General features: G+C 34.7%; 1 protein-coding gene and 1 non-coding gene across 21 annotated transcripts in view; one reads left to right on the plus strand and one right to left on the minus strand.

Moving 5' to 3' along the window:
- Ptprd (protein tyrosine phosphatase receptor type D) overlaps nucleotides 1-27,655 on the minus strand; it is a 2,207,759-nt gene that overhangs the window by 150,423 nt on the left and 2,029,681 nt on the right. For 8 of the 20 annotated variants that reach the window (XM_058579708.1, XM_058579705.1, XM_058579704.1 and 5 more), the window contains 8 exons: nucleotides 18,550-18,683; nucleotides 16,436-16,580; nucleotides 12,859-13,164; nucleotides 11,808-12,001; nucleotides 9,663-9,689; nucleotides 5,911-6,028; nucleotides 546-1,133; nucleotides 10-110 (listed from right to left, as the gene is read on the minus strand). In XM_058579708.1, the coding sequence (XP_058435691.1) occupies nucleotides 10-110; nucleotides 546-1,133; nucleotides 5,911-6,028; nucleotides 9,663-9,689; nucleotides 11,808-12,001; nucleotides 12,859-13,164; nucleotides 16,436-16,580; nucleotides 18,550-18,683 (1,613 nt within the window). The remainder of the gene's footprint in view (nucleotides 1-9; nucleotides 111-545; nucleotides 1,134-5,910; nucleotides 6,029-9,662; nucleotides 9,690-11,807; nucleotides 12,002-12,858; nucleotides 13,165-16,435; nucleotides 16,581-18,549; nucleotides 18,684-27,655) is intronic. The other 12 variants (XM_058579707.1, XM_058579712.1, XM_046445839.2 and 9 more) reach the window with 5 other exon arrangements.
- On the plus strand, nucleotides 5,668-5,771 carry LOC124093446 (small nucleolar RNA U13). Its single transcript, XR_006851967.1, has one exon. It is a non-coding gene; the product is annotated as a small nucleolar RNA U13 (small nucleolar RNA).

The raw sequence follows: 27,655 nt of genomic DNA on the forward strand, positions 1-27,655 counted from the left end.
ACAACTTACTTTGAAAGGCATGGCGGAATTATAATTCTCTGGAATCTCCCAAGACAGCAATACTGAAGTCTTCATTACTGCTTTGACATGAAAATTTTTTGCAAACACTGCTGGAAAAGGAAAAACAGTGTATTTAAACTATTCCTAAGGACATATGACCTGTCCTCTTTCCACCATGGATCATAGAGCTTACGCTAGATGCTGGCTACAATGCTTAGAGAGAGAAGTATGATTCGCCTACCTGGTTAGAGCATTCATTTTTAACCCATTCTCATAAAGATCTCTCCTTTCTCTCCAATTCAGTCAACTCTATTGTGTTTTCCTTACCTGAGGATATTGGGGTGCTGTCAGCCAGACTTTCTTGGCATTCTATAACTGAAATCTACGGCATCCAAAACGTATTAAGTTTTATATACTTTACCTTTTGGTTTTTGCTGAACCTATTAATATGAATGGGCCGATCAGTTATTTATAGCTTCAAAATACTGATTTCCAAAGACCGATATTCCTTTAAAGGAGGAAGGCCATAAGCAGACAAATCCTACCTTGATCCACAGGCAGTGTCCTGAACTGGACACTGGGACTATATGGCCCGGGCCCTTTGCTCGTGTGAGCACGTACTTTTACATCGTAAGTGGTATCTGGTTTTAAGCCAGTGAGTGTCATAGAGGTGTCAGCTGGAACAATGAGTTGCTCCATTGGAAGAAGGGGGATGTTGATATCCCTATAGAGAACGGTATACTTGGTGATAATGCCATTTCTCTCTGCCAAGACAGGTGGCTGCCAGGATAACTGGACGGAGGTTGAGGTGGTGCCTTCTGAGTGGAGGTTTTGAGGGAATCCAGTTGGTGCTTCTTCAGGAACAGAAATCTCTTTCACCATCTCCTCCCCAAAGCCCACTTTGTTTCTGGCGGACAGCCTGAAGATGTAGGATGCTCCTTTGTGGATGTCTGTAGCTGTAAAATGATCTTCTTTTTCAGAGAACTCGAGAGTAGTGAGAGGCTCCATATCCTTGCGGCCAAATTTTAGACGGTAGCCCTGAAGAGGTCCAAATGTGTCCACAGGGGGGTGCCACTGAATGAGAGCTGTGTTCATCTGTGTGTGGTTGATCACAAGTCGGGGTTTCCCTGGAACTGGAACACACAGGACAAGTGGTGAAACCAACTGGTGTGGATGTCCACATTTCAATTATTGCCAAATGGGAGTGTTCCACTCTAGTGGTAGTCCCATTTCAATATTTATAAAACAAAGGAAAACCACATTTGACCTACATACCTACATGAAACTAAATTCCTTCTCTTACTTTAATAAGATAGTTGGCACTACTAGAATTTGATAAGAAACACAAAATAGGAGTTATCATTAAAACAACAATTTAAGGGATTATTTCTAACTCTTTGCACATACAAGTTCATGTCTGCCATAGAAAAATGAATCCAAGTAAAGATTAGCCAATTACATATAGTTAATAATGATTACTTATTATGTGCAATGTTTCACAAACTGTAAGAGCGTTGAGCATATTATCTTATTTGATTTATACTCCTCACTTCTCGCTATGTACCTTCATTAGTTATTATATATCTAATTTCTATAATAAGAAAATAAGAACAGAGAGGTAGAAAACTAAGGTCAGGTACATAAGAAGAAAGCTGTAAGATAGATCCAGCTCTGCTTAAATCCCACTTAATATGCTGTTATATTGCTTAAAAGCTAAAAATGCTTAGTTTCTATGGATCTAATTAGCACATTCTGACTTTCTTATCCATACACAAACTGTTATGAAGTTTTTCAGCTGTACAATAGGCACATCATTAAGACTTACCTCATATTGGTGCTATGTCTTATTAAATGAAGATCTATATGCAAAAGTCTTAGCATACGGGTTTATACTCTACTAATATTAATCTTGATTATTAGTAGTCAGAAGAATATTAACCTTTTTTGGTCAGGAGTCAGTTTCCCAGAAGTTCAGAATTTATTTTCTTTTTAAGACCGATATGTCTTAAAGACTGATTTATTTATTCAATGACCATTACAGCTATAATTTTTGTTTCAAGGAAAGCAATTATTCCTAGAGTCCACAGAGAAAGGCACTGATAGAAAATACAGCCAGAGGATTCTTCAAGAATGGTAAAAAGAAGGGTAGGGAGGAGAGAGCACCACAAAATGAAAACCAGCCCAAGTCTGTAGAATAAGAAAGATGGTAGGAGAGGAAGAAAGCTTACAGTAAAGGGAGACAGACAATAAAAGAGAACTGTAGGGATATGGACAGAGATTAAAACAATCTGCATAGGTGATGAGGCATCACATAAAACATCAGCCTCAGAAGCAATCTGGTTAACCCCTTCATTTTCTGAATCAGAAAGCTGAAGCCCAAGTGGGGATGCAGAGCGCCCAGGAACACACTTTTTAAGACACTTCTATCCTTAATCAATGCAGCAAGCTGTATTTCACAAGATGGGTCAATTCATAAGCTTACCTACAGTTTATGGGGAAAAATAGTTCCTGTAGTTTGCAATGGCAAGTATGTGTGTGGTGCTAAAGGTTGGTTTGTTACTAAACTGTTGCATACTCATAGTTTCCCAGGGAAAATGTAACCAGATACCTTCACAACACACTGGGAAACACTTAGAATACAGCCCATTCATTCTTAATCTGGAAAGTACTTAAACTATTTCATTTATTTTATTTTAAATATATTTACAATTGTTTTTATTTTAAAACAGCATTTCAAGGCAGACATTAACAGACACCATTAATTTCCATTTATGTATATAAGCATTTATATGATTTGTCCATTAAAATGTGAATGATGGTGCTAAGAATCAAACACTTCAGTCTCTGCTTAGAAAAATTCATGTTAAATGCGGGGGTGGGGGGCTTTTAGGAGAGAATGTAACCTTCAATAAACGAACCTCAGATAAAACTATATGGTAGAACTATAACAATTAACTCTCACATTCTTCAGGGCTAACATATTTATTAAATATGTTTATTGAATTTTTTTTTAAAAAACTCTGGATCCAAGGAACTCCTTAATGGTATGTAAGCTGCATATCTTGTTTCTATAGGATGCATGGGCTGGGGTTGTGGCTCAGTGGTAGAGTACTTGCCTAGCATGTGTGAAGCACTGGGTTCAATTCTCTGCATCAATAAAAACAAATAAATAAAATATGTGTCCATCTACAGCTAAATATATATATATATTTTAAAAAGATGCATGGAAAGCTAGATCAAAAATACCTTTTAACTTCTTGATAAAAATCACAAATATTGATTGCAGTCTAATAACATTTGTTAGATCATAATACTTTTTTATTATCTGCTGTTTCACTTAATATTGCTAAGGTACAATATAATGGAAAATATAATGGACTGGGAAGTTCAAGGAAAAAAAACAAACATCCAGTTTATGAAAACATACATCTATTCCTCGGTGGAGTCAAAGCTTAGGAGGGAGTAGCATACACTGCTTTTCAATTCTGGCACGCCCTTTCTTCTTTTTTTAAAAATTTTATGTTATGTGTATTTTTTTATATCTTTATTGTATTTATTTTATTTTTATGTGGTGCTGAGGATCGAACCCAGGGCCTCGCACTTGCTAGAAGAGCGATCTACCACTGAGCCACAATCCCAGCCCACGCCCTTTCTTACTACTTGGTATAAAGGCTTGTGGGCTTGGAATCATGAGATCAAATAATGTTCTAGAAGATGCAGCATCAGTTCTGACCTACTGGTTTTCCCTGCTGTGTCAGGAGAAATCCCAGTCTGCTCTCTAGTTCCAACCCACCACAGCCATTCCTTCTCCAGGCACAAGTTTAACTAAGCCTGAAAACTATTGAGACAACCACCCTGGGAGCACAAAAAGCACAAGGGAAGGATTCAGGAAAGAAATGAAATGCTGAGGTAGCTACAGAAAGAGCTGCCAATACCACCTCAGGAGAGGCTGCTCACATGAAGACAGGCCTAAAACCTCCTTGGAATGTAATAGAATTATTAGATGCAGTTCAAATCAGTTGGGGAAAGGGCTCTGAATGGCTATGAGTTTTTACCCAGAGAAAAAACTCTTACTAGGGAAATGCTTCAGACTGGGAAGGATGGCAGTAAGATGCATCAGGAGCTTTTCTCTTACAGGTATTTTAAATCTGGACACCTCCATCCCAGGCTCAGTGAGGAAGTGTCAAGAAAGCAAATGTTCATGCATGTAAATCAGCAGCATTTTTCATCTTAATATTTGTTGGTTAAAGGAAGATGTGAAATTATGAATAAAAATTCCAAAAGAATTCTATGTATAAATAACAGCCATAACTGTAGATCTGCATGGTGACTAAAAAGTAATGAGCTAGTTTTAGTGACATTAAAATACACAGATTCATTCCTTTTTGGGGGTTTCTATGCCTTAGCTGTAAGTCCTGTGGTTCTTCTTTGTTAGTCCATGACCTCCACGTTAGAGGCAATAGGAGTTTGATGCTTCACATAGGACTTTCAGGTATTAGGAAAGGGGATAAAGGCAATCCATTTCTTCAATTTTGGATTTAATTTCAGGGGCTTAACAGTGGTTGTCAATATTCCAATCATGGCTCCTTCTATAGCTGGCTAGTCACCGTACCATCACCCCACTCACTGAACATGTCCCTCCTATTCAGGGCACTAAATTAGCTTGATACAATGGTATTCTTGGAAAAAGAGGGGGGAAAAAAAAGCCCGAAAGACTCTGCCTTGAAGGAGTTTTGCCATCTGTAATCCTGCTGCTTGAGGCAGTTCCAGGTGGCAGGATGTGAGCGAGGCAAATCTTATGACATTTAGACAAATTTGGCAGTGAGCATGGCACCCAGGAGGGTGCTCAACATCACAGCTGTTCTTTGCTTTAAGCCTTTGCATAGAGGTGTGTTCCTAAAAAGTTGTGTGAGAAGCAATTCGGGAGGAGTAAATCAAATCACAGTTTAAATGTTCCATGGGAGATTGCTATATGAAGGGATTGGAGAAGAATCCTTTTGTAATTATCTCTTAATTTATCGGTTCTACAATGCCAGACCTTTTTTCATGCTGGCTTTTCCTAATGTGGCCGAACAAAGAGCCCCAAGGAAGCTTTGTTCTTCAGAAAGGGGCAATTTTATATTATTGAACCTCCTTGATATTCTTCTTTCTCCAATTTTGGCGCAATCTGGCTTCTTTACAATCCCCGCAGCAGAGGGTGAGGAGAAAAAAGTGATAAGGAATAAAACTGCAAGTCATGAATCCAATAAAAGATGGTGGCTCTTCCAAAAGGGTTTGTTTGTGGGGAGGTTGAACTGGCTGTATGACTTCTGTGTGGACACCTTCTTTTAGGACCTTCATGGGTCTTGTTCCTTCACATTCAAGATGCAGCTTAAATATCCTTCCTCTAAGATCTTCTTAGGCCTTATGAGAGATTGGTGATACTTGTCTATATACCTTTTATCTTATCACAATCTCAAATTTTATTATATACTCTTGGTTCATTTGTTAGCTAACTAGTCCAGGTTAGAAAACAGAATTTTTCCATTTGTACATAGCAGGTACTCTAAAACATTTATTGAATGACTGATTGAATAATTTGGACAAACAGCACTTAAATTATTCTTTTCTCCTTAACTCTTTTCCTGAACTAAAAATACAAAAAAATCCACAAAAAAAACATGGCTGATTCCTTGGTTCCTAAGTGTGATGACTGAGTGTTCATGCTATTGTGTGAGATGTGCCTCCCTCTAAACCTTGTTTAGAGCCATCTGCACATTACCCATCTGAATATGAAAAGAAAAAAAAATCCAAACATGGTCCATTTATTTCCTCCAATTTTACGGTAACAAAACAATGATGGACTCCACCCATAGCACTTGGAAAGTTGGTAATATTGTTCAAGGCACAAATGAGTACAGATATGATTACCTGCCCCAGTGGTGGACACCAGTTTGGGCTTGCTGCGAGCACCATCTCCTTTAGTGGTGTAGGCTGTGACTGTGAGGGAGTAGGAAGTTTCAGGCTGTAGCCCAGATATGATCATGTCCTGAAATGACACCATAGAACAACACTGATTCATTATATGCCACAAATACCCTAAGGAATACGAGGCCTTCAATCATCACTCTGCATGCCTGAGCATCCTCTGAAGTCATGCTAAGCACTGAAGTCTCATGCCTGCAGCTCATGCTATGGAAATCTATTTTCATGCTGACATTGAAGGTGGGTCTTCAGGCATCCTAAGAAGCAACTTTTAGGCATAGCAGTTTAAAAAAAAAATCTGGAGCCAAACCTGAACTCTTTGAATTTTAAACCTGCCTTACTTACTAGCTTGATAAACAAGGACAAGCAAGTTTGCCCAACTGCACCTCCGTTTCCTGTCTGAAAGTTACCAGCAAGGGTAACCTGAGGATTAAATGAGTGATATAAGAACTGTATCTGGCTCATAGTAAGTGATCCACAAACTACCTGTTATCTTCTACCAACAGCTTTCCTTATCTATCTATTGAAGCCCAGCTCACTGACTGGTGACATGGCAGGTGCTGATGCAGTCTGTTCTACCACCAGGTAAGTAGTTTACCAGATGGCTGATCTGTTGGACCTAGATATCCTCAGAGCCAGAGAACTCCAGGAACTCATTATTAGTTAATTATATAGGCTATGAACAATAGAGATCAGATTATAAAACCAATAGTATAAGAAGACATGTATTACATTGCTAATATGTGTTTAATTCATTCAACTGCTTAGAAAATATTAAATATCACAAACTATGTACCAACTCTCTTACTTCTCTTTTAGCAAGGACCCAAAGTTGTGATGGTTATAAGACCAGATATCTTTGAACTGTTTCTACAAATTAAGGACTAAATGGGAGTGTACCCATCTAGAGTTCTAGTTACCGATTTGTTCTACATTTTAGAGCTACTCACATATGCATACACACATACTCGTACAGATTTTTTCACTTCCATGATTTCAAATTGACTTTGGATAAATTTAAGAAATGCACAATGTCATTTTCCTCCAAATCTAAAAACAGCATAGGTGTCAGTGAACACTGGGTTGTATGCGATACAATAGGGCTTTTCTCAGCAAGACTATTAACAGGTACCACAGAACACAATTTTTGAAGCTAGTCCCAAATGGCAGCTTTTGACAAGTTGCTTTCTAAAGAGAGTAGGAATACCATCAATGTGGAAACTGGAGCACTTCAGATTCCATCCTGAAGAGCCATTGGAGATTTTATGCCAACAGATAAATAAAGTATTTGGAAAAATTATTTTATCTGCGGGATCTTGAGATGGTTTCACTTATATTACAGAAGTTATCAAAATCAAATAAACCACCTGAGAGGGATATCCTAAAATTTGTGATGAATACATGCTAACTATTTTCCATGGTTCCCAGGATCACTGCTGAAAAGCAAAGGAAGCTAACAGGGAAAAGGCGGCAGCTTGGTTCTTACCACCAAGTTAAATGGAGAGAAATGTATGCACCCAAAGATCTCTATCACTGTATGATTCAAAAAACTGGGGCTAATCATGTGTGTCCTTCGTCTTGCTGAGATTGTCAGTGGATACCATAAGTAACACTCTTTAAAACTGGGCAAATCCTTATCAGCAGGACATTGTTGCCAGCCACTCCTGGATTGGCCATGATAATAGTACTGCTTGGGCTACATTTTCTTTCTTTAAGCTGATGGTTTCAGGCTCCTTGGTGAAGAGGTATGTCTAAGGGGAGGAACCACAGTTCCCACTTCTTCTTCTCTCCTCCTCTTCCTCCTGTACTCCTGCCTGTTAAGAGTCGGCATTTCTGAGGTTCTGTCACAGTACTGGTCTGCTGCCTTTCTCTCTTGTCTTTAAAAACCTGAATTCATCTCAAAACCTAAAATAATTATTTCTCTGTCACATGTTTATCTCCAGCTTTAACCATCCCAAGTTCCATCCCATGCATATGGTCAGAATGTGCGGGACGTTTCCTTGTGATTTTTTTCCAGTTATCTAAAACATCAAAAGCATTCCCAGAAGCAGACCGCCACCTTCCTTACTTACATATTTTAATGAAAAGCAAGCCATCTTTAAAACTTATGAGTTTTCTCTGACATCTTTCTCTTTTTCAAGTTCTGGCTCAGCATGTGTTTGTCAGTTCTTAAGATGCTGACAACTCTCCCTTTTTTTGTCTCAACTTTGTTAAATGTTGATCACTTCATGAGTGAATTAGTAGAAGGACTCTTTTCCCCTTGTTTTTCTATTTGCTATATTTTCGGTATCTAATTTATCCACTAAGTCACTGGTTTTTAAACTGCAGGTAATGACCCATTTAGTAGGTCATGAAATCAGTTTAGCAAGTCGTGACCAGCATTTAAACAGAAAGGAAATGGAACAGACTTGAGTAAAAATGTTAAAAGAGTTCATTATATTTAAAATTAAGATATGGCTTTATAAAACTTTTATTTCTGTTAAACATGTGTGTGTACCGGATTAAAACATACATCTATTTCTTACTGTGTGTCATGGTCAAAGAAGTTTATAAAATAGTGCTACAGCCTTAATTCCACGAGAACTGATACTCTCTATATATTTTCTAAGATCCCCAATAAGAACCTTGTGCTCTGGCAATAAAAATATACAATGGATAAACTATCTTCCTTGCTACCTTTGTTATTTTTCTTTTTAACGATTTTCTTCAACTCTTCAGAACTGAAGACCACCAGCTCTTCAGCAGTTTTTTCACTGTATTATTCACCCTTAGCTGTATTTACCAGTAACATTCTTAATGTAAGTTTTCTTTGTGTCCCACTCTCACCCAACTATACATCAATCTCAACTGCCTTCCTGATGCCTTCTGCTCTGCGCAAAAAGCACTCCTACTTCCAACTCCCCAACACACACACATAGGTTCACCTATCCACCCCCTACTCATCCCTTAAAATCTCAAGTACATATTATAACCTTGTCTACCATCCTGGTCCACTGTGTCTGAATTCAAAGCTCTTACTGACATTGTCAACTCCTGGCATTACAGGTTGCTTCAGGCCTTTACATTTGCTGTATTTTACAAATTTTTCAGAACTTCACATCTTCCTAGCAACCTACACTGTAAACACTTGTAAGGAAGGTGTCATATCCTGCATCCCCTGAAGTAACTTATATACAGTAGGCTCTCAATAAATAACATGAACCACTCATTCAAATGTATTAAAAAAAATTCCTTCCATAGTGAGAAACTGCTTAATTCTTGACATGATTCACTCCAATTTTAAATGGAGTACAATGGAGAACAGCAACATCTAGATAACCAGTGCCAGATGCACACCATGCTGTCCACTCAATACAAGGATAACAAGCAACCTATATCAAACTACTTGCCACCTTCAGTCTGGGATGCCTCCATTTGAAGCACACCTCCTCTGACTGTGTTACAAGGCAGAATTAGTAGCAGAAATGAAAATAAATATCAGGAGCCCATTCCTTATGCAGTCAGTAGCACCATGCTGATTTCACAAAACAGTAACCAAAACGAAAAGTGCATACGTAGTGAAGATAACTTAAAAATGGTGAGTTAGTTCATGCATCCAAGCCAACTGCATTGACAAATCATAAGTGAAAGAAAGTGATCAGAAAAGACAGGCATACATGTACAGTCTGTTTTTGACAAAGCAGTCAGAAATTACTCACATGTTCAGTAGTATCATCAAATTCCCACTGATTGAGATTAAGAAGGTGGGGGCGGGGACAAAATAAAAAGAAATGAAGAGAAATTTGTAGCCCACTAAAGGCCATTTTGCCCACCTTTGATTAAAATAATAGGAAAAATAATTGAAACAACATGTACAATAAAATTGGAAAGAATATAAGTATTATGATGCAGCCACTCTCACATCCAAGGAAGAAATTAAACTAAATGTTATACTATTGAGATTGATAAACCCAGCTAATGTATTTTTTAATGTATGGATTCCTAACAGGAATCAATAAGGTATAGCAAAAAGATACAGTTTCTAATCATATTCTACTTCATGACTTTTATTTTGACTTTTTTTCTATTACATAATTAATGCAACTTACTATTCAAATTAATATCTTTCATTATATTAAAATCATATGGACACAGTAAAAACCTATTTTAACAAACAGTCAAGTAGAATAAATGAGGAAAAAGCAAAATAAGCATTGGATAATTAATTTCTCAGTAGAAGAGAGAAAAGAGAGTTGACTGTTAATGCATTATATAACTCCATTAACTCCCCAAATTCAGTCAAAACAGAGATAAAAATTACCATTTTGTGATGTTAAATAACTAAGAACCAAAGAAGAATATCAAAGCACAATGGTCATATTTTCTTTTCCATAATGGCAGACTCAAAAAATATAGCAATAATAGCTTTATATACTTTTTGAGAACTTTCTACTTTATAAGCTATTGCAGAATAAGTACTTATAAAAAAGCAAGTCACTGGCCCTTTCCCTGTATCAAGGGGATATTATGAATCTCCACCTACAAATATGGAAGTAGCCTTTAAAGAAAATATATATGCACAAGATTTGGGATAGAAAAGTAAGCTGCAAACCTGGATCCCTTTAGTTAGAATGCTTTGAAATGGGGGCAATTGTAAGTACTTTTGTGAACTGACTTATGTTAAGACTTTGAGGGTAAGTACTTTCCTTAGGGGCACAGGGATATTTAACATCTTCTTTTCTTCAGAGAGAAAAGAACATAAAACTTGGCAACCTAGTACAGCAGCTTTGACTTGGTTCATAATACTTCCCACTGCCAAACAAAGAAAGGCATTTTCATTTGGAATAAATTTCAAGTTTTCACTAACTCCATCCTTTTTCCTGCTCAGCTACCAATTTGCAGTATAGGCAAAGCAATTCAGTATTTATAATGTCTCATCACCTTTCCGCAAAGCAAAGGTAAGCTAGTCTACAGGTTATGTCTAATTTCCAGCATGGCATTATAAATTGAAATCTTCCTCTTCTTTTTAGGAACATGTGCGAAATACAAGTTGATTTATCATGGGACTGTCCTGAATCAAGTCACCTCTAAATAAAAAGACCCAAATTTTACAAAGGTCGGTTTTAAGCAATTGATTATAAAATCAAGTTGTGACACCATAGCTGTGATCCACTGCCCTAAGATCAAGAGAATTTCTCACATACCACATACTCAACTAATCATTGTTAGCATTTAAAAAAAAACAAAACAAAACAAAAAAACAATGATTAAGTGATGGCTAAACATGGGGCATACTAATATGGGCTTATTCTCTGGGAAACTCTAATTTTTACTAATGACAAGGAACTATTGTCATTATTTTCATTTTCTGAAATATGAGGCAATTACTTTCTTCAAATGCGTGACTTAAAAAAATACCAAATAAAATACTACTTGGGCACCTTTTGTGAATAAAAATCCGTTCTTAATTGGAAAAAGTCATACATTTAGAAATTAGATCCACAAAGTTCCAAGCAGTTTTAGTATAGCAGAAAGTAGATCCTATCAGCAAACTGCAACTTAGAATCCTTCCCTTTGATTAAATCAATCACTTTTTTGAAGCCAGAAAGGCAAGCTCAAGAGTTCAAAAGAGCTAAATATTCATCTTTTTTAACAAGTGAAATTTTAATAGACTTAAGGTCATTTCATTACAATTAATTTCTTGATGTCATTTCTGCTTAGAAAAGTAAATAAACATTAATATGTTTTAAAAATCCAGAACTTTATATGTATTTTTTAAAAGTAAAAAATAATAAACAAAACTAAAATAGACTAAGATAAACCCATCATGTAAAAAATAAAGGCATCTAATTTCAGGGGCTTACCTGTGCATCTGCCAGCATGACATCCTTCAGCATGGGCTGGCCCTTGGGCTCACCATTTTCCATCCTCACATAATGGACCTGGTATCCTCTTATCTGGCCATGCTGTTTATTGGGCACAGGTGAGCGCCATGAGACTTTAACAGATGTTGAGTTGACAGCCTCTACCTCGACTTTTCGAGGAGGACCACTAGGAACTGGAACAACATCATCGGATAAAAGAAAATTATAGGCACTTGTCCCACCCAGTGAGAGCATTTTGTTTACTTAAAAATGGGTAGACCCCACTATGTTTTCTTTGAAGAATACAAACATTTTCAACCAATGAAAATGCTCAACCAATCTGCTCTACCTTTTAAGAAAAGATCAAAAAACATGACCAATGCAAAAAAACAAAATGGAAGAAAAAAAGAGTATCAGAGAAATAGAAAAACATGTAAAAAAAAATGTACAAAAGCCAAGGAAGATGCTTTGAGGTCCAAAGCATTAAAGCACAAAGAGTATTGCATTGAAATAATAATAAAAACTGATCGTTGATTGTTGTGTGTTTAAAGGTTTCTTTTTTTAATAGCAGAATAAAAAGATTCTTGATTACATGGATTATCTTCTTTTTCTCATATCAAAGGTATTCCAAATGACAGATGCCAAAAATCGAATGTCGAGCATCATTGTCTCTGAAATATGCAAGACCAAAAAAAGGCAACAAGAAGATAAGAAGGCAGTTTTGAAAAGTTAAATTCAAAATGGAAAAGAAGTGATTACAAAAAGTCAAGAAAAACTCCGAAGACTTTAGATGGAGGTACAGAGAAAGGCTGGATTGCAAGATCATAGGAGCAAACTGTCCTTTTAAAAGGAAGAAAATTATTGCATTGAGACTGGGGGGGGAAAAATCCCAGGATGCAGCAAAAACAAGTCTTTGGCAAAAAGATTGAAGTAACAGCAATGCTGGGTAAAAAGCTGAGCAGAGAAAAATGAATAACTGTTAGCCTATCAAAAGACAGCAGACCAACACTGTGTCAGAAGGGTGCAAATTGACGGAGCGTAGGCAACATACCATCTTCATCCGTTCGAATCAACACGGATAAGCTCTCAGGGCCAGGGCCGACATCTGTGTGGGCAGTCACAGTGATCCGGTATTCAGTCCATTTTTCCAGCTGTTCCAAAAGGTATTTGGTAGTGTCCGAAGGAATTCCCAAAACCTCGTGAGGCTTGTCATCTTCCCCATCCACTGCAGTATACTTGATGGAGTATTCAGTAATAATGCCATTCTGTTTTTCCACTGGTGGAGGTTGCCAACTTACCAAAATACTAGTGGAACTTGGGCTGGTGCAACTAATGTCTTGAGGAGGAGCTGACGGCTCTTATTTTGGTAGTGAGTTAAAGGAGGATTTGAGTGAAAGGACAGGAGTGGTTGGAAAAAAAAATGATAAAACAAAAGAAAAGGCAAAAATAAATAAACAATAAGGGCAACAAAACAAAAATAAGGCTTTGAAACTTAAAGTTTTAAAGATAAATTTATGTACCTTGGCTTAGTAATATGAATAAACCAAAAAATGAATAAATGATAAAAAATAAATTGTTAAATAATGAGTGGGGGGAATACATGAAAATGAAACCTTGAGATAATAGAGTCTCAAATAAAATTACCTACCTGAGATTTAAAATTCTTCTCCTACACCAACCCTTCATTATCCCCACCACCCCCTATACTGACTATCCAGCCCTCCCCCAAGCTGCAAATAATGTTGATTTTTTTAACCTTGAGATTTTCGTGATGATTCACTGATGCCATTTCATGCTCTCACTTCTACATTCTAGAATGAGGACAATTCATATACAATATACAATCATGAAAGGATTCATATGGGGGGAAATTTATAATAACTTCTAGGTTCCCTGCCACTAGTTCCAATGAAAAAGAAAGAAAAGCCCAACAAACATAAAAAAGGTTCATCCTAACTAAAAAAAGTCTGCATGACCGGTTTTAATGAAAAATGTTAACCTGACATTGATCATAGCCCAAATACAGTGAGCATGCAGAATCAATAAAGGATGAGAATGCACAGTCCAAGGTTTACCTACCCGAGGGTAAGGTCAGTCTTGTTGATTCTGACTGTAACTTGTACTTACCCTATGTCAGCTTTCAGCTTTTTTATTATAACTCTTCTTGAGACATCATTGCTAATAAAAAATTAGATCCCACCAGCAAATTTTGGTAAAATCAGTAATAATCATCTATCCCTTTCAAAATGTCAATAAATGCCATTAAAAAGACTTACTTAAAAAAATCCAAGAATCATCTGGAAAACATATGACTTATGTGCAACATCTCTTTCATTGTGTGCATAATTAATCATATAAAGTGGTTTTATATAAGAGTCAAAAGTTACACTTTTTAATGCCCATTCTAAAATAAACTAGTCACCTTCTGAGCAATTATTTCCATTAAATTAGGCAAACATTATTATTTGAAAAAAAAATTAAAAATCCAGGAAGGTAAACACAACTACTTTCATCAATTGTTCTTAAAGTTAATAATGTATCTTCCTACGAATGACAAACAAGAGCATGTAGTGTATGTATGTGTGTGTATAGAACTATATTGCATATATATAAAGAGAGAGAGAGAGAGAGAAATTTTTTGTATTTAAATATTATTTGGGGATATCCTTAGCCTTTTTTTTTTTTTTTGAAAGGAATGTCTTGGCATGTTGCTCAGGCTGGTCTTGCGCTTCTAGACACAAGTGATCTCTTATCTCAGCCTGCTAAACACCTGGGACTACAGGCTGCCACCATGGCAGCAGGACTGTAAGTCTAATTAGTATGGAGTGCAAAATATATTAAATTGTTTGGAGGATTATGGCTCTCTCTGAATCTATGTGCCTGAAGTTCATCATTATAGTCAATTAAAATTAAAATCTTCTATTTGACAAAAGAAATCCTATGTGACAGCCTTATCAATTTGAAATAAGATTTGCAAAATCACTAGAGTATTATTTTTATTGATTCTGACTCCAAGTTCTTATATCTTAAACTATAAAACTATATATTAGGTGTGGTCATTATCATAGTAAGTTGTTGGTCATATAATGCCAAGAACTCATTTGTAATTCTTTTTTAAAAGGGTTATTTGGTTTTCACTATGCTGCTACTTTCAAATTTCCTGGTCTATGAAATTAAACTCAACACTATTTGAAACTTACTTTAATACAGTAGGTACCATTTTCATGCAACTACAAAAATTTCATTTTACATCTATACATGTATTTGTGTAAAAAAAAAAGTTAAGACTTGCGAACCATGCAAAATTAAATACTGAAGAATGTAACATTTCTTTTAACTAAGTGCTGCTCAATTTTAAGAAATTACCTTGAATAATACTATTTATTAGCCTGTCTGAAATTCAAAGCAGATATACAGAAACTTCACTAATTTACAAGTGTCAGTTTTTAAATGAAAGGAAATTTGGGGGGGGAAAATTCATAATCACTACTAGATTAGACCACAGTATTCTAATACTCCTCATATTAATAATCATGTTTTAATTGAGAGAATATGAATGTTATCAAAACACCCTGAAAGGTTTGAAATGTCTATAGAAAATGAAGTGATAAAAGAAGTCCATATATGAAAGGAAACTAATCTTTTAAAATACATAAATTTCAATTTGCTGTTAGTTCTAAATATGAGGTCAACAGCATCCCCTTGACAAAATACAATGTATTCATATTGAAATTTATCTACTTTATAAGCTACCATGTCAAAAAGCACAGAGAAAATATTAAACAAAACATATTAAGACAACAACTGTATTAAACTCTTCAATCCAAGGTAAATAGTTGTCTCTGATCCAACTATAGATACTTACTATTAAAAAGCAAACAACAATATTCTGAACCACCAAACTTTCCATCAAAACCAATGTCCTATGTAACACTTTATAAAAAATAATCTGTTTGGGCACAATAAACCCCCATTATCATAAAGAAAACTGAGCTTAAGGGTAAAAATTCCAAAAAGAATTCAAACCCAAGGAAACAAAATACAATTTAGGATTACAAATGTTCTTGTGGTCCTTCTGGTTTTATTCAATTTCTCTGAATACAGATTTTCTATGTCCGTTCCCAATTTCCAAATGTACTACTTACAGATTTAATAAGAAACTAGTCGTAAGAGTTGATTGAGCTTTTCTTCTGAGTCGGAACAGATACTGAAATAATGCCTTGTTTCTTAGCACAGCTAAAACTTATGTGCTTTAAAGAGATGAAAGCTGTGTATTTCGCTCCATCTTTAGTTTGCTCTTCCCTTTTCTGACTATTTTGCAGTGTTCACAATCTCAGTTTTGCCTTATGGCCCTATAATTCATTCCTTGGGGCCTAATCTGCTTTCACTTTCTTTTTACCTGTGGAGGTCTACTAACTTCTCTCAAACACTTTCCATTGAGGACAGGAATTCTTTTATTTGGATCAAGTTTGAAAACAACATAAATCATCATGAGATGCTTATGATCACATAGATAACTGGCTATGTTACCACATTAGCAGGGATGTTTTGTTGGTAGAGCCAAATGCCAGAAATATGTCCTAGTGAATAAAAAAAAGGGCAGAAAATAAACAAAGAGAGACACCTACTTGATTGCATGGTTCTGGCTGATATTTCAGCCGTCGAAGCACCGAGGCCTTGAGGAGAGCGTGCAGACAGACGGAAGTAGTACAGGCTGTTTGGTCTCAACCCCTGTAGCCTGTATGATGTCCCTGGCTCGATGGTAATTCGTTGCTATGAGTAATAAGAGTATTTGATCATCTTCATTAAGATTCATGCAAATTATTTTTTGTTGTTATTGTTTTTTAAAATTTTTAAATTTGTTCTAATCAGTTATACATGACAGTAGAATGTATTTTGACACACTGTACACAAATGGAGCATAACTTCTCATTCCTCTGGCTGTACACGGTGCATAGTCTCACCAGTCATGAAATCATATATGTATATAGGGTACTGATGTTGATCTCATTCTACTGTCTTTCCCATCCCCACAGCCCCACCCCACCTCCCCCCATGCACAAGATTCATGCAAATGTTTTTTAATCACACTGTAACATTAGACTCTATCATCAGAATTATGATGTTATCAAAATAGCACAAAAAGAATCCAAAGTGAGCATCAAGGACTATATTTTTATTATATAATAAAAATGTCATGGTTTAAAAAGCAAGTTTCTTTAAAAGATAAGTAAAGCATGGAATAACCAAAGCCTGAGGTATTTCTAATGTCAGCAATGTTATGAAAATCCATCAGATAAGAGGCAGACTGAGAGGCTGACACTCAGGAATGTGTTCTACTCAAAAGATATGTATGTTGCTGTGACACAAACCACAAGAGAAAGTGACACCTGCCTCAATAATAGAAGATGCCAAACCTGTGGCATCTTCTCCCATACATAACTTTCTACAGTCTAAACAGGGGGATAAAAAAATATAACCAGAAGTAGCAACAGTAACTACCAATACAATATACAAGATGTTGCCACAAAAGAGATAAGAATTCCCCAAGTTCTAATAAGATAAACATCAGACATTAGTCACTAAAGGAAGTTGAATAATTTTCATTGAAACCATATCACCACTCCAGGTTCATTCAAAATAATGAGAACTTCCTTTTTATGAATATAAAACCTACATATAGAAAACATATATATTCAAACTTTATATATTTTAACATTATCAAGAGAGATTTGAAATAAGATTTCTTTGATTGAAAGGCTACATCTGTTACATTTTATGCTTAAAATTTTCCAATGAATTTTAGAAAAAGTATAGTTGTCCATGAGTAATCAACCTTGGATTGAACACTAGCCTGTAGTAAACTTTAAAATGCAAGCAAACATGTAATCTAGTAATGGCATAAATTATCTTAAGGCTTTTATCAAATAGTGTTTGCTAGTCACACAAACAAATAGTCAAGGGGAATTCAAATATAAAACTAAAGTAAACATCCCTAGGGTATTCTGGCTTGCAAATATGAAAGCTCTCAAAAATTTTAGATTCATTAAACAAGAAAAAAATTCCCTAAAATTTGTAAAGCACAGAAGGTGTGCCAACATTTAAGCATCCACAATATTCTTAAATGAATTAAGATGCGAAACTCTTAGTACAGGGTCAGTTAATATAAGTACTCATTGTATTGACTTTTGGTTCACAATTTCAATAATCCACTATCATTGTAGTTGCACAGCATACTAACACCTTTACACACACACACACACATACACATACATATTCATATCAAATACTTTTTAGTGTACTAATAAACATTTACTATGGGTCATCTTTCTCTAAAACCAGTCTAGACAAATGAACAAATCCATTTCTTCAGTGACTTTTATTAGTGTACAGAACTCATTCAATCATGTAACTCCACATTGATATAAATAATATAAAAGATAAAGGAAGTCCCCAAGTCTTATGGCTATCTATTCTTCTCTGACCTTTACCTCTGTAATATGAATCTTGGAAACAATGGAAAAGCATTCCAGTAGGAGCAATGATTTTGTTTTTCTTCCCCAAAACATTTCTGCCCCCACAACCTGTTTTTCTAAGTCAAGTTCCTCTGATAATGAATAATTTTTCTCCATGAAGGTCCTCTACAGGACCTTGTCTGACCAAGACCCTCAACAAGTCCATGGAGGTAAAGCAGAGGCCCCAAGGCAACAAATAACAATGAAGGTGAGAAGCATGGTCTTACCTCCTCACCGTGCTCTCCATCCTTGTAGACCAGTTCATAGCTGGCGATGGTATCAGAACGTGGAGGTGTCCAGGACAGCAAAATGCTTGTTTCAGACTCAGGTTCTGCTTTGAAGTTTAGTGGCTGCCCTGGTACTAAAAATAGGGAGACAAAGGATTGAACTCACCATCACCATGAGTAGTCACAAAGCCTTCCCCAGCACATCCGCCTAAACCTTCAAAATACATCTACCTGCATAATAAGCTTCATGAGACCTGGATGACTTGTACTGTCCAAATTAACCTCTTTGTGCACAGCTCATTTTTGTCTCTCCAAAGCTCAAGAACGTGATAAATACTATCCTTGTCCTTATACGCAGTTTAATATATACACAGATGCAGGAGGATTTAAAAGTACATTATGTATGTATGTCTCTGGATTCAATTTTAAGGATAATAAAATTATAAACTTTTAATACTACTGTAAGAAATGAGATTACTTACACAGTGCCATGTTGCAATATTTAAAACAAGTGCTAAATCCATAAAAGTTGTTACTTACAACTCAGGGAAACTGAATCTGTTTAGCACTACATGTATTATTCAAGCATATTTCCAGTTAGGTTTACAAAAATCTCGCCTTTATTCCATTAACAAACTACAGGAAACCAAGAATCACCTAGTATTTTTCTTACCAACTCACATTTTGAAAGAGGTGAAAATAAAATGAAAATGGAGAAATGAAAAAAAAAAAACACACCATTAATTATAACTACTTCTCTTAAATTATTTTTAAAATGTTTAATGCATTAGACACAATACAAACATAATAGTTCTTGTAGTGGCATGGTAACAGAGGTTTTCTATAATTCTCACATTAGTCACATAATCTATGTAATAGATATAATTTAGTAAAGCCACCTATCAGAATTAATGAGAACAGGAAGTGTGTTCAGATTATGGCACCTTATTCAAGGAAGTTTTACTAACCCAAACTTCCTAGTCAATATCTAACCATCTTATGGTTCCCTATCAATTAAACATAAAACTGATGTATGTCAAGGTATTACTAACACATCTAAGTATATTAAAGTGCTCTTCAATGATTTCTGCTGATTGGCTGTGATTGGCACGGGCCTTGGCAATTGCTAAGTATTTTAACCAATGCCGTGGATATTATGTTGTGTTTCTATATGCAAGACCTGAACATATGTCCAACTCCCCACAAGTTCACGTGAGAATTCCATGTGTATTTTATTAAAAGAAAAATACTTCACATCAGAAGGGAAAGAAGTTCTAAAGTATGCTTTCTGGCAAGGTAGGCATAAACATTCTAAGACACATATATAAACTAATATAATTTTTAGCTAAAATATAACTTTTAAAATAATGCTTGAAGTATCATTTTGTAGAAAAAAATATACACAGATATATATTGTTCCTTTTCTTTTTACAGCCATGTCTCTGTAGTCTGACTAAGGGGGGGGGGGATAAATAGAAGCCCTTCATTTAGAGATTATAAATCTAAAGGGGTCTCAGAGTGATTACTGGGGTCCCTGGTGACTATTCTATTCCTCTGCCTGTTTGTCAGCCTGCATCTGTGTGTACTCCATAGGGTTCAGGGACACACTCATGTTTGTACTGATGTAGCCACAAATAATCAGTGTCTTATATTTCTATTTGCCTTCCTTATCTTCTATCACAAGCCTTGTGATTTCTCATTAATTTGTTGCCTCCAGGAACTTATTTTCTGAACAGTGTATCAATTTTTTTTTTAAGTATGTCCCCAGAGGGTAACCTAAGACAATCATTCGAATTGAGAGAAAAAGATAAAAGATAGAAGATCAAGGAGCAAGAGAAAGAAGCAAAGGGGAATTAAAAATAGGCAAATCACCAAATAAATAAAGATTAAAAAATAAATAAATAAATAAATAAATAAATAAATAAATGTGTGTGTATATATATAAATATAATTTCTAAAAGAGAATTACCAAAGGCAACAACAGGACCAACAAAGGAAGCCAGGAAGAATCAGATGGGAAAATTATGATTGGATTATAATATCTAGATGACGAAAGAGTTTTTCAGTCTAAAAATACACAAACAATCATGTATATGTAGCTACTCATATTTCTCTACTTTTATTTTTTTATTTCCCCTAATTTACACAATTCTGGGAAAGAAAGTCTGTGTTAACTCATCACTCAAACCAAAGTGGAATACAGTATAATGTCAAGTATTAGAACCATGTACAATATTGAAGGGCTACTCTCAAGAAAACGAAAGTTTTTTTTTTATGAATTTCCTCCCTGTCCAATGCTAATAATAAACTGACACTGATTGAAAACATCTTGGAAACCTAATTAAGTTTTTTCTTACTTAAACTGTTTACTTTTTGTTTTTAATTTGTCTTGAGTAAATTCCTAGTTAGTCTCAATGTTTCATTCTTATTTAGTGACACAAGCTTCGTCCAACCTTCTGTTTGGTTCTATTAGGAGTCCCTTCCTTCTTAATAATGAATTAAATGAGCATATCAAAGTCTCAGAGGGTGAACCGTCATTTCTGTTTTGTTTTACTCTTGGACAAAGTAATTGTTGACTAGATGAATTGATGTTAAGATTCTCTATCTAACATGCAGAGGTTTAGAGAGAAAAATCATTTATTAGATTTTAAGCTTGTAGTGGAAACATACCTGCCTAGAGGTATCAGGCAAATAATTAGATGAGTAAACATACTATATGGGGCCTCAAACCAACAGGAGAGTAGCTTCCTCACCTGAACAGGGATAACAGATCAAATTCAGTGCCTGCAGGTGTCTGCCTTGTACAACATGAGTCAAGTTTTCCCCACCATCTGATTTTTTTTTTCCAACAGAAATTGCTAAGAAATCTTGTAGGTAAAATTTTCCAATTTTTAATGATTTATTATTAATTAATTTTGAAAAAAACTGCATAGGGTAAAATTTGTAGACTAAATTCAGCATACGGATCAAATGGCTTAAATTATCTTTATTATATGAGGATTGAGGGCTACTCAAACTTTCTTGGGAATTGAAGATCTACATAAAGATTTCATTCATTGGCATTTTGTTATATTGGAAACAACTAACATAAAACTGAGTACTCAAGAAAAAAACAAAGATTGTCAAATGAATGGATATATATTTTTACTTACAAAGTAGTCTTAATGATCATAATATAGATATACAGGAAAACACTTTAGAGGACTCCAGACTTTCACATTTGGTTTCTTAGCACCATTTGGGAGACACTACAAATAGTTTCTTTATCAGTCAACTGAATTATTATACCAAACACTAAAGCTACAGAGGTTCTGTTTTACATTAATACTCATGCTTTTCTTTATATGTATTTATATATATATATATTTATATAAAACATATACATAATTATGAACACTTATATATAAACTTACTTATATGCCTATTTACATATCCCTTATGATCTCAGTCTTGCATATTTATACACATATGTGTATCTTAAGCTCCCAGTCTTTAAACGTTACATTTATTTGTATTCTTTTATAATTCCTACTTCATTTTTTTGTCTTTTTACATGTACTTTTTTTGCATTACAATTCTTACTAAACATATGCCACAATTTTTCATATCTGTTTGTATATAAAGTATGTTGACACCCAATTTGTGTCTTCATACATGTATTTCAGATAATGATGTCCATCACATTCCACCATCCTTGCTAATCCCCTGCCCTCTCCCTTTCCCTCCCACCCTTCTTCTCTATCTAGAATTCATCTATTCTTCCCATGCTCCCCCTCCCTACCCCACTATGAGTCATTTATTTGTTGACTTTTTCTTCTTTTAAAGAATGAACTCCATGTAATAAACTTTCCTCTTAGAACTGCTTTCATAGTGTCCCATAGATTTCAATATGTTGTGTCTATGTTCTCATTTACCTCTAAGAATTTTTCAATCTCCTCTTTGATGTCTTCTGCAAAAACACATTGTTCATTCAGTAGCATATTGTTTAGTCTCCAGGTGTTGGAATAATTTTTATTTTTTATTTTGTCATTGATTTCCAGTTTCATTCCATTATGATCTGATAAAATACATAGTAGTATCTCTACTTTTCTGTATTTGCTAAGAGTTGCTTTGTGGCATAGTATATGGTCTATTTTAGAGAAGAATCTATGTGCTGCTGAGAAGAAAGTGTATCCGCATGATGCAGGTTGAAATATTCTATATCTGTCAGTTAAGTCTAAGTTATTGATTATATTATTGAGTTCTATAGATTCTTTATTCAACTTTTGTTTTGAATATCTATCCAGTGGTGAGAGAGGTGTAGTAAAGTCACCCAAGATTATTGTGTGGTGATCAATTTATATTATTTTATAGTTACTGCTTTTATAGTTACTACTTTTTTCTCTGAGTACTTTATTTACCAGTTTTTCTGTGTTGTAACATTTCCCTCACTGATTAACTAAACATCAATTATATGATAAAAATATGAGATCCTTGAAACTTAAAAGTAAATAAACAGACTGCATCTAGAACATTGAAAATAATCTTTCCACATTAAAAAGATGTGAGATTACTGACCATGCGCAAAATGTACAATCAAATATGGAAAGCTAAAATGAAAATGCAGTACAAATTTTTCTTTAAAATCACATTTTAAAAATCACAATGTCCTGTACATTCATGTGCTCTTTCTTGATTACTTACTGAATAGCCACAAGGAAATAAAAATATGAGCTGTCAAGTCCTTAAAAATGAGATTATAATCCTATTGATAAATGTCAAGTAGTTGATTATTACTACAATTATATTCTACATAAATATCTGAAGGCAACTCAGTGAAGGATGAAGACAGACTGAGAAATGCATGAAAAATCCTTTATTTCATTTGAAATGCTTATATATTAGAAGGGATCCATGTTTGAATAAAACTTAGGTAATATCTCCAGATAAAGCCTGTCACATATTACATTGCTAAACTACAATTTTATCTTGACATGTTATAAATATGAAATATTACCAAAGATACTAGAAAACCTACTATTGCTAAAAGAGCTAATACTTTAACAAGGTACATATTTAAAAATGTGTTTACCTAGCATATTGATAAATGATAATAATAACAATAAAAGCAACAGCCAGAATTATGGTTGTAGTAAAACCAAATTCAAAACAAAGAGTCATCTGTAAGTGCCATACATATATCACTGACAAAACAGGTACTTAACACATAAGCATCTATACAAATCTTACTGCCAACTGTCATTAACTATAAATAAGAAAAAGTTAAATTTTATTACAGTTGTATTTACATCCAGTGCTCCTATACTCATTGCTAAAACGATTCAGGGAGCAGTTACACTGGACTCATAATTTTGATGACTTGAAGGCAGTGTTTTTCTAGTTTGCTTATATGGCCTGTTGACATAACGAATGTAATGATTTATACCTTTGTGGAAATCTAAAACACAGTATTTATAAATGTCAAAGTCTGTGTTTTAGTATTTTTCCAATTTCCAGAATATGTACAATGCACTTTAAGCAAATTTAAAATACTTAAATTTGATATCACTGTTTATATGGTAACTATATGCAATTCTTTATCTTTTCCAGGCCTATCATGTGAAAGTGTACCCATGGATATCAGTAGACTTTTTCCAATAATCTACAAAATATATAGAAGGTATGCTTTCTGAAGAATGTTCAAAGGGATCTAAGATTTAGAATGCTTTCAATTACTATAAATATAATTTACTTTAATGCATTAGATTTAAAGTATAATTTGTTAAATTTCTTTATCAGACTTTTATTTGTGCTTCTTCTGTAAACTATAGTTACAGAATATTCCTATTATTTACATAAGAAAATGACAGGATGTCCCTTTCTTTCCTGAATGTGTTTTCTAAAATTGAGTACACCTTCATAGCACAATATAAATGTCTTCCTCCTTAGTGGCCACATATCCCCATCTATTCAAGGTAAACTACTTGGAAGTGACAGTCTTGCCAAAATTTAGATTTATGGAAAATTTGAAAGATTGATCCTTATTTTTAGAAAATAATCATCTTAACCAAAATCTTTTCATTTTTAAAATCATTTAAAGATTATTTTAATATAGTCAACCCTACTAACATTCACCCTTGTGGGGAAATGTTTTGTTGAGGGCACTTCAAAATAAACTTTTTTGATTTTCTATACTTCTATAAACACTGCAAATAAATTTATAACATTGCTCAATTTCTATCAATCAGCATTTGAGATCCAAAGTGATGACTTTCTCTTAAACTCACTTTGTTCTCAAGTGCTATTTCTTCTGAATCTTATTGTAACAAAACTAAGAATGCAAGTGTGAGGAATTAAAGATAATAAAGTGAAATGAGCACCTGTCAGGCACAGAAGTCATCAAAAATGCACATTTTTGTGTATATGTAATTAAAACATACTTAAATTCACACACATTTTAGAACTATAAATTTCTGCAGGCTTAGAAGAGATAAAATTGCTGTGGAAATATTCATATTCTCTACAGGAGTATTTTATAACAGTTTTATGTTCTTGTACAGCAATGATCCTAAGAATTAGCTAGTCAGCAATAAAGAGAAAGGGGAAGCTCAGCATTAATTACATCAGAACTAACATCATTGTATTTGGCAGATGTCCACTAACATCAAATGGCCTTTGTTAATTAAGCCTATAGAACAGACCAAATCAGTTTGCTATTTTGGAGGGCTTTATTAGCCTATTGATCTTGGCAAGCACAAGTCACTATGTCATCATATATCTTCTCAATCAATGAGCATTAAAAGGTACGACTATTATGGAAGGTTCTTGGAAATATCTTAATGTAAAAAAGAGTGAGTCACACACAGATTGAGAACCATTCTAACACATCCATGACCCATTCCTCTCGATTTTCTAAATTGTGCCATTAAGTGAAATCAGACCTTGCAAAAATAGAGTCTTTAGAACACATCAACTCAGTTGCCCCTTTCATCATATTACTTTCAGTGAATTTTGATTCAGTGTTATATTTGGCCTGCTGGTAATATTTTAAAAAATTGAAATGTACTGTTTAAACATCACTTCCATATTTTTCACCAACCTGTGTCTGAAGACATTAGTGTATGTCATTCAATGTTTATGTGTCCAGAGAATTTATATGTTTTGGTTTAATATACTTTCAGGAAAACATGTGTTTCATAGGTAGCTAACTCCTCCTGTCTTTTGAAAATAAAGATTTAAAATAATGCAGATTTTTTAAATGTTTTTTTAGTTGTTGATAGAACTTTATTTTTATTTATTTATATGTGGTGCTGAGAATTGAACCCAGTGCCTCACACATGCTAGGCAAGCACTCTACCATTGAGCCACAACCCCAGCCCCAATACTCTGGATTTCTATGTTTAAATTGGTGGTTACAAACCTTATAGCAAATTTAGTGACTGAGTATAGCAAACTTTTTATTAAAAAGCAAAAAAGCTAATCTTCCTACAACTTTCAGATAAACTTTTTCGTATCTCCATGTTTCAATGAACTTTTGACCTAGTATAATCTAACTGCCACCTCAAATATTTCAAAAATAAATTACATGTAATTCTTAAAGGCATAAATGATAATTTGTGTTTTTCTCTCCTGCCTCTATTTTTTTCAACATCTACTAGGCAAAAACACTAAAATTATGCCATTAGGAAATTCTTAATTTGAAAGATAATGATAGTTAAAAATTTCCAGGGTCCCTGCATTAAAATTTTTCTATTCCATTAAATAACTTTATGATGGAAGACAAGTATCCAAATCTTCTTCTTCCCCTCTTTGATCTGGGAAAATTATTCATCATCAAATGATAATTGCACATCTATCCAAGTGTGTGTCTTGAGAATATATGTAAGTTCTGAGCATCGTGATCAGTCTATAAATTACCTGTTGTTATTTTTGTTATTACTATTATTATTGTCTAATTAAATTATAGCATATTTCTGTCATTATCTAACTTACAGTTCTGGTATAGTTAAACTATAACAGAACTATACCAAAAAATTCCAATGTTGAAGTCTCAATGCACAGAACATCATGGAGTGACAATATCGAATATGTGATCATTGCAGTTCTAGTTATTTCATATGAGGCTATTAGGATGAGTCCTTATCTATTATGATTCGTGTTCTTATAGAAAGTAAGTTTGAACACATACTTGCTTATAAAGAGAACACCATCTGAAAAGGAAGACACAGCTCAGATGTTGTTTCCAAAGCCAGGGAACTGTCCTCACACCAGCAGAAGTTACGGGAAAGGTATGAAATATATTTCCTTAAAAGCCCTCAGAAGGAAGTGAAAACTTGATTTTGGATTTCTAGGCCTTAGAACTGAGACAACTGATTCCTACCATATAAACCACTCAGTATGTGGCACTTTGTTACAGCAGCCGTAGAAGACAAACACTACCACCAAATTCTTTAGGCTGCTTATTATTTTTTTAATATTTATTTTTTAGTTATAGGTGGGCACAATATCTTTATCGTGCTGAGGTTCAAACCCAGAGCCTCACACATGGTAGGCAAGCGCTCTACCTTTGATCCATAATCCCAGCCTAGGGTGCTTATTATTATAGGAAAGATAACTGAAATTCAGAGAGAATGTATTATGGTTTGGATCTTAAAATCCTCCCTGAGGGCTGGGGTTGTGGCTCAGTGGTAGAACACTTGCCTAGCATATGTTAAGGCTCTGGGTTCAATTCTCAGCACCACATATAGATAAATGAATAAAGTAAATTTTAAAAGATCCTCCCTGAAAGGCCCATATTCCACATAGGTGGTGCTAATGGAGACTGCAGACCCTTTAGGAAGGAAGTCATTTCATTGGCTGTATGAAGCCTAGTGTAAGGAAGTCAAATTCATTGGCTGTATGCCTTTGAAGGAGCTACTGGAACTGTCTCTTTCTCCTCCATTTCCTGGCCACCATAAGGTGAACAGCCTTGCTCCTTCGTGAACTCCCTAGCATGACACCCTGCACAGATTCTAAAGCAAGGGAGACAGCGGACCATGAGCTTAAACCTCTGATACCATGAGCCAAAAAAAATCATTTCCTCTTTTTAAGTTGTTTATATTAGACATTCTTGTCATAGTAATGGAAA

Source organism: Marmota monax, unplaced genomic scaffold (genome assembly GCF_021218885.2).
Source record: "Marmota monax isolate L192 unplaced genomic scaffold, Marmota_monax_Labrador192_F-V1.1 WCK01_AAM20220418_F8-fsc00124, whole genome shotgun sequence".
In the NCBI taxonomy this organism is placed as follows: Eukaryota; Metazoa; Chordata; class Mammalia; order Rodentia; family Sciuridae; genus Marmota; species Marmota monax.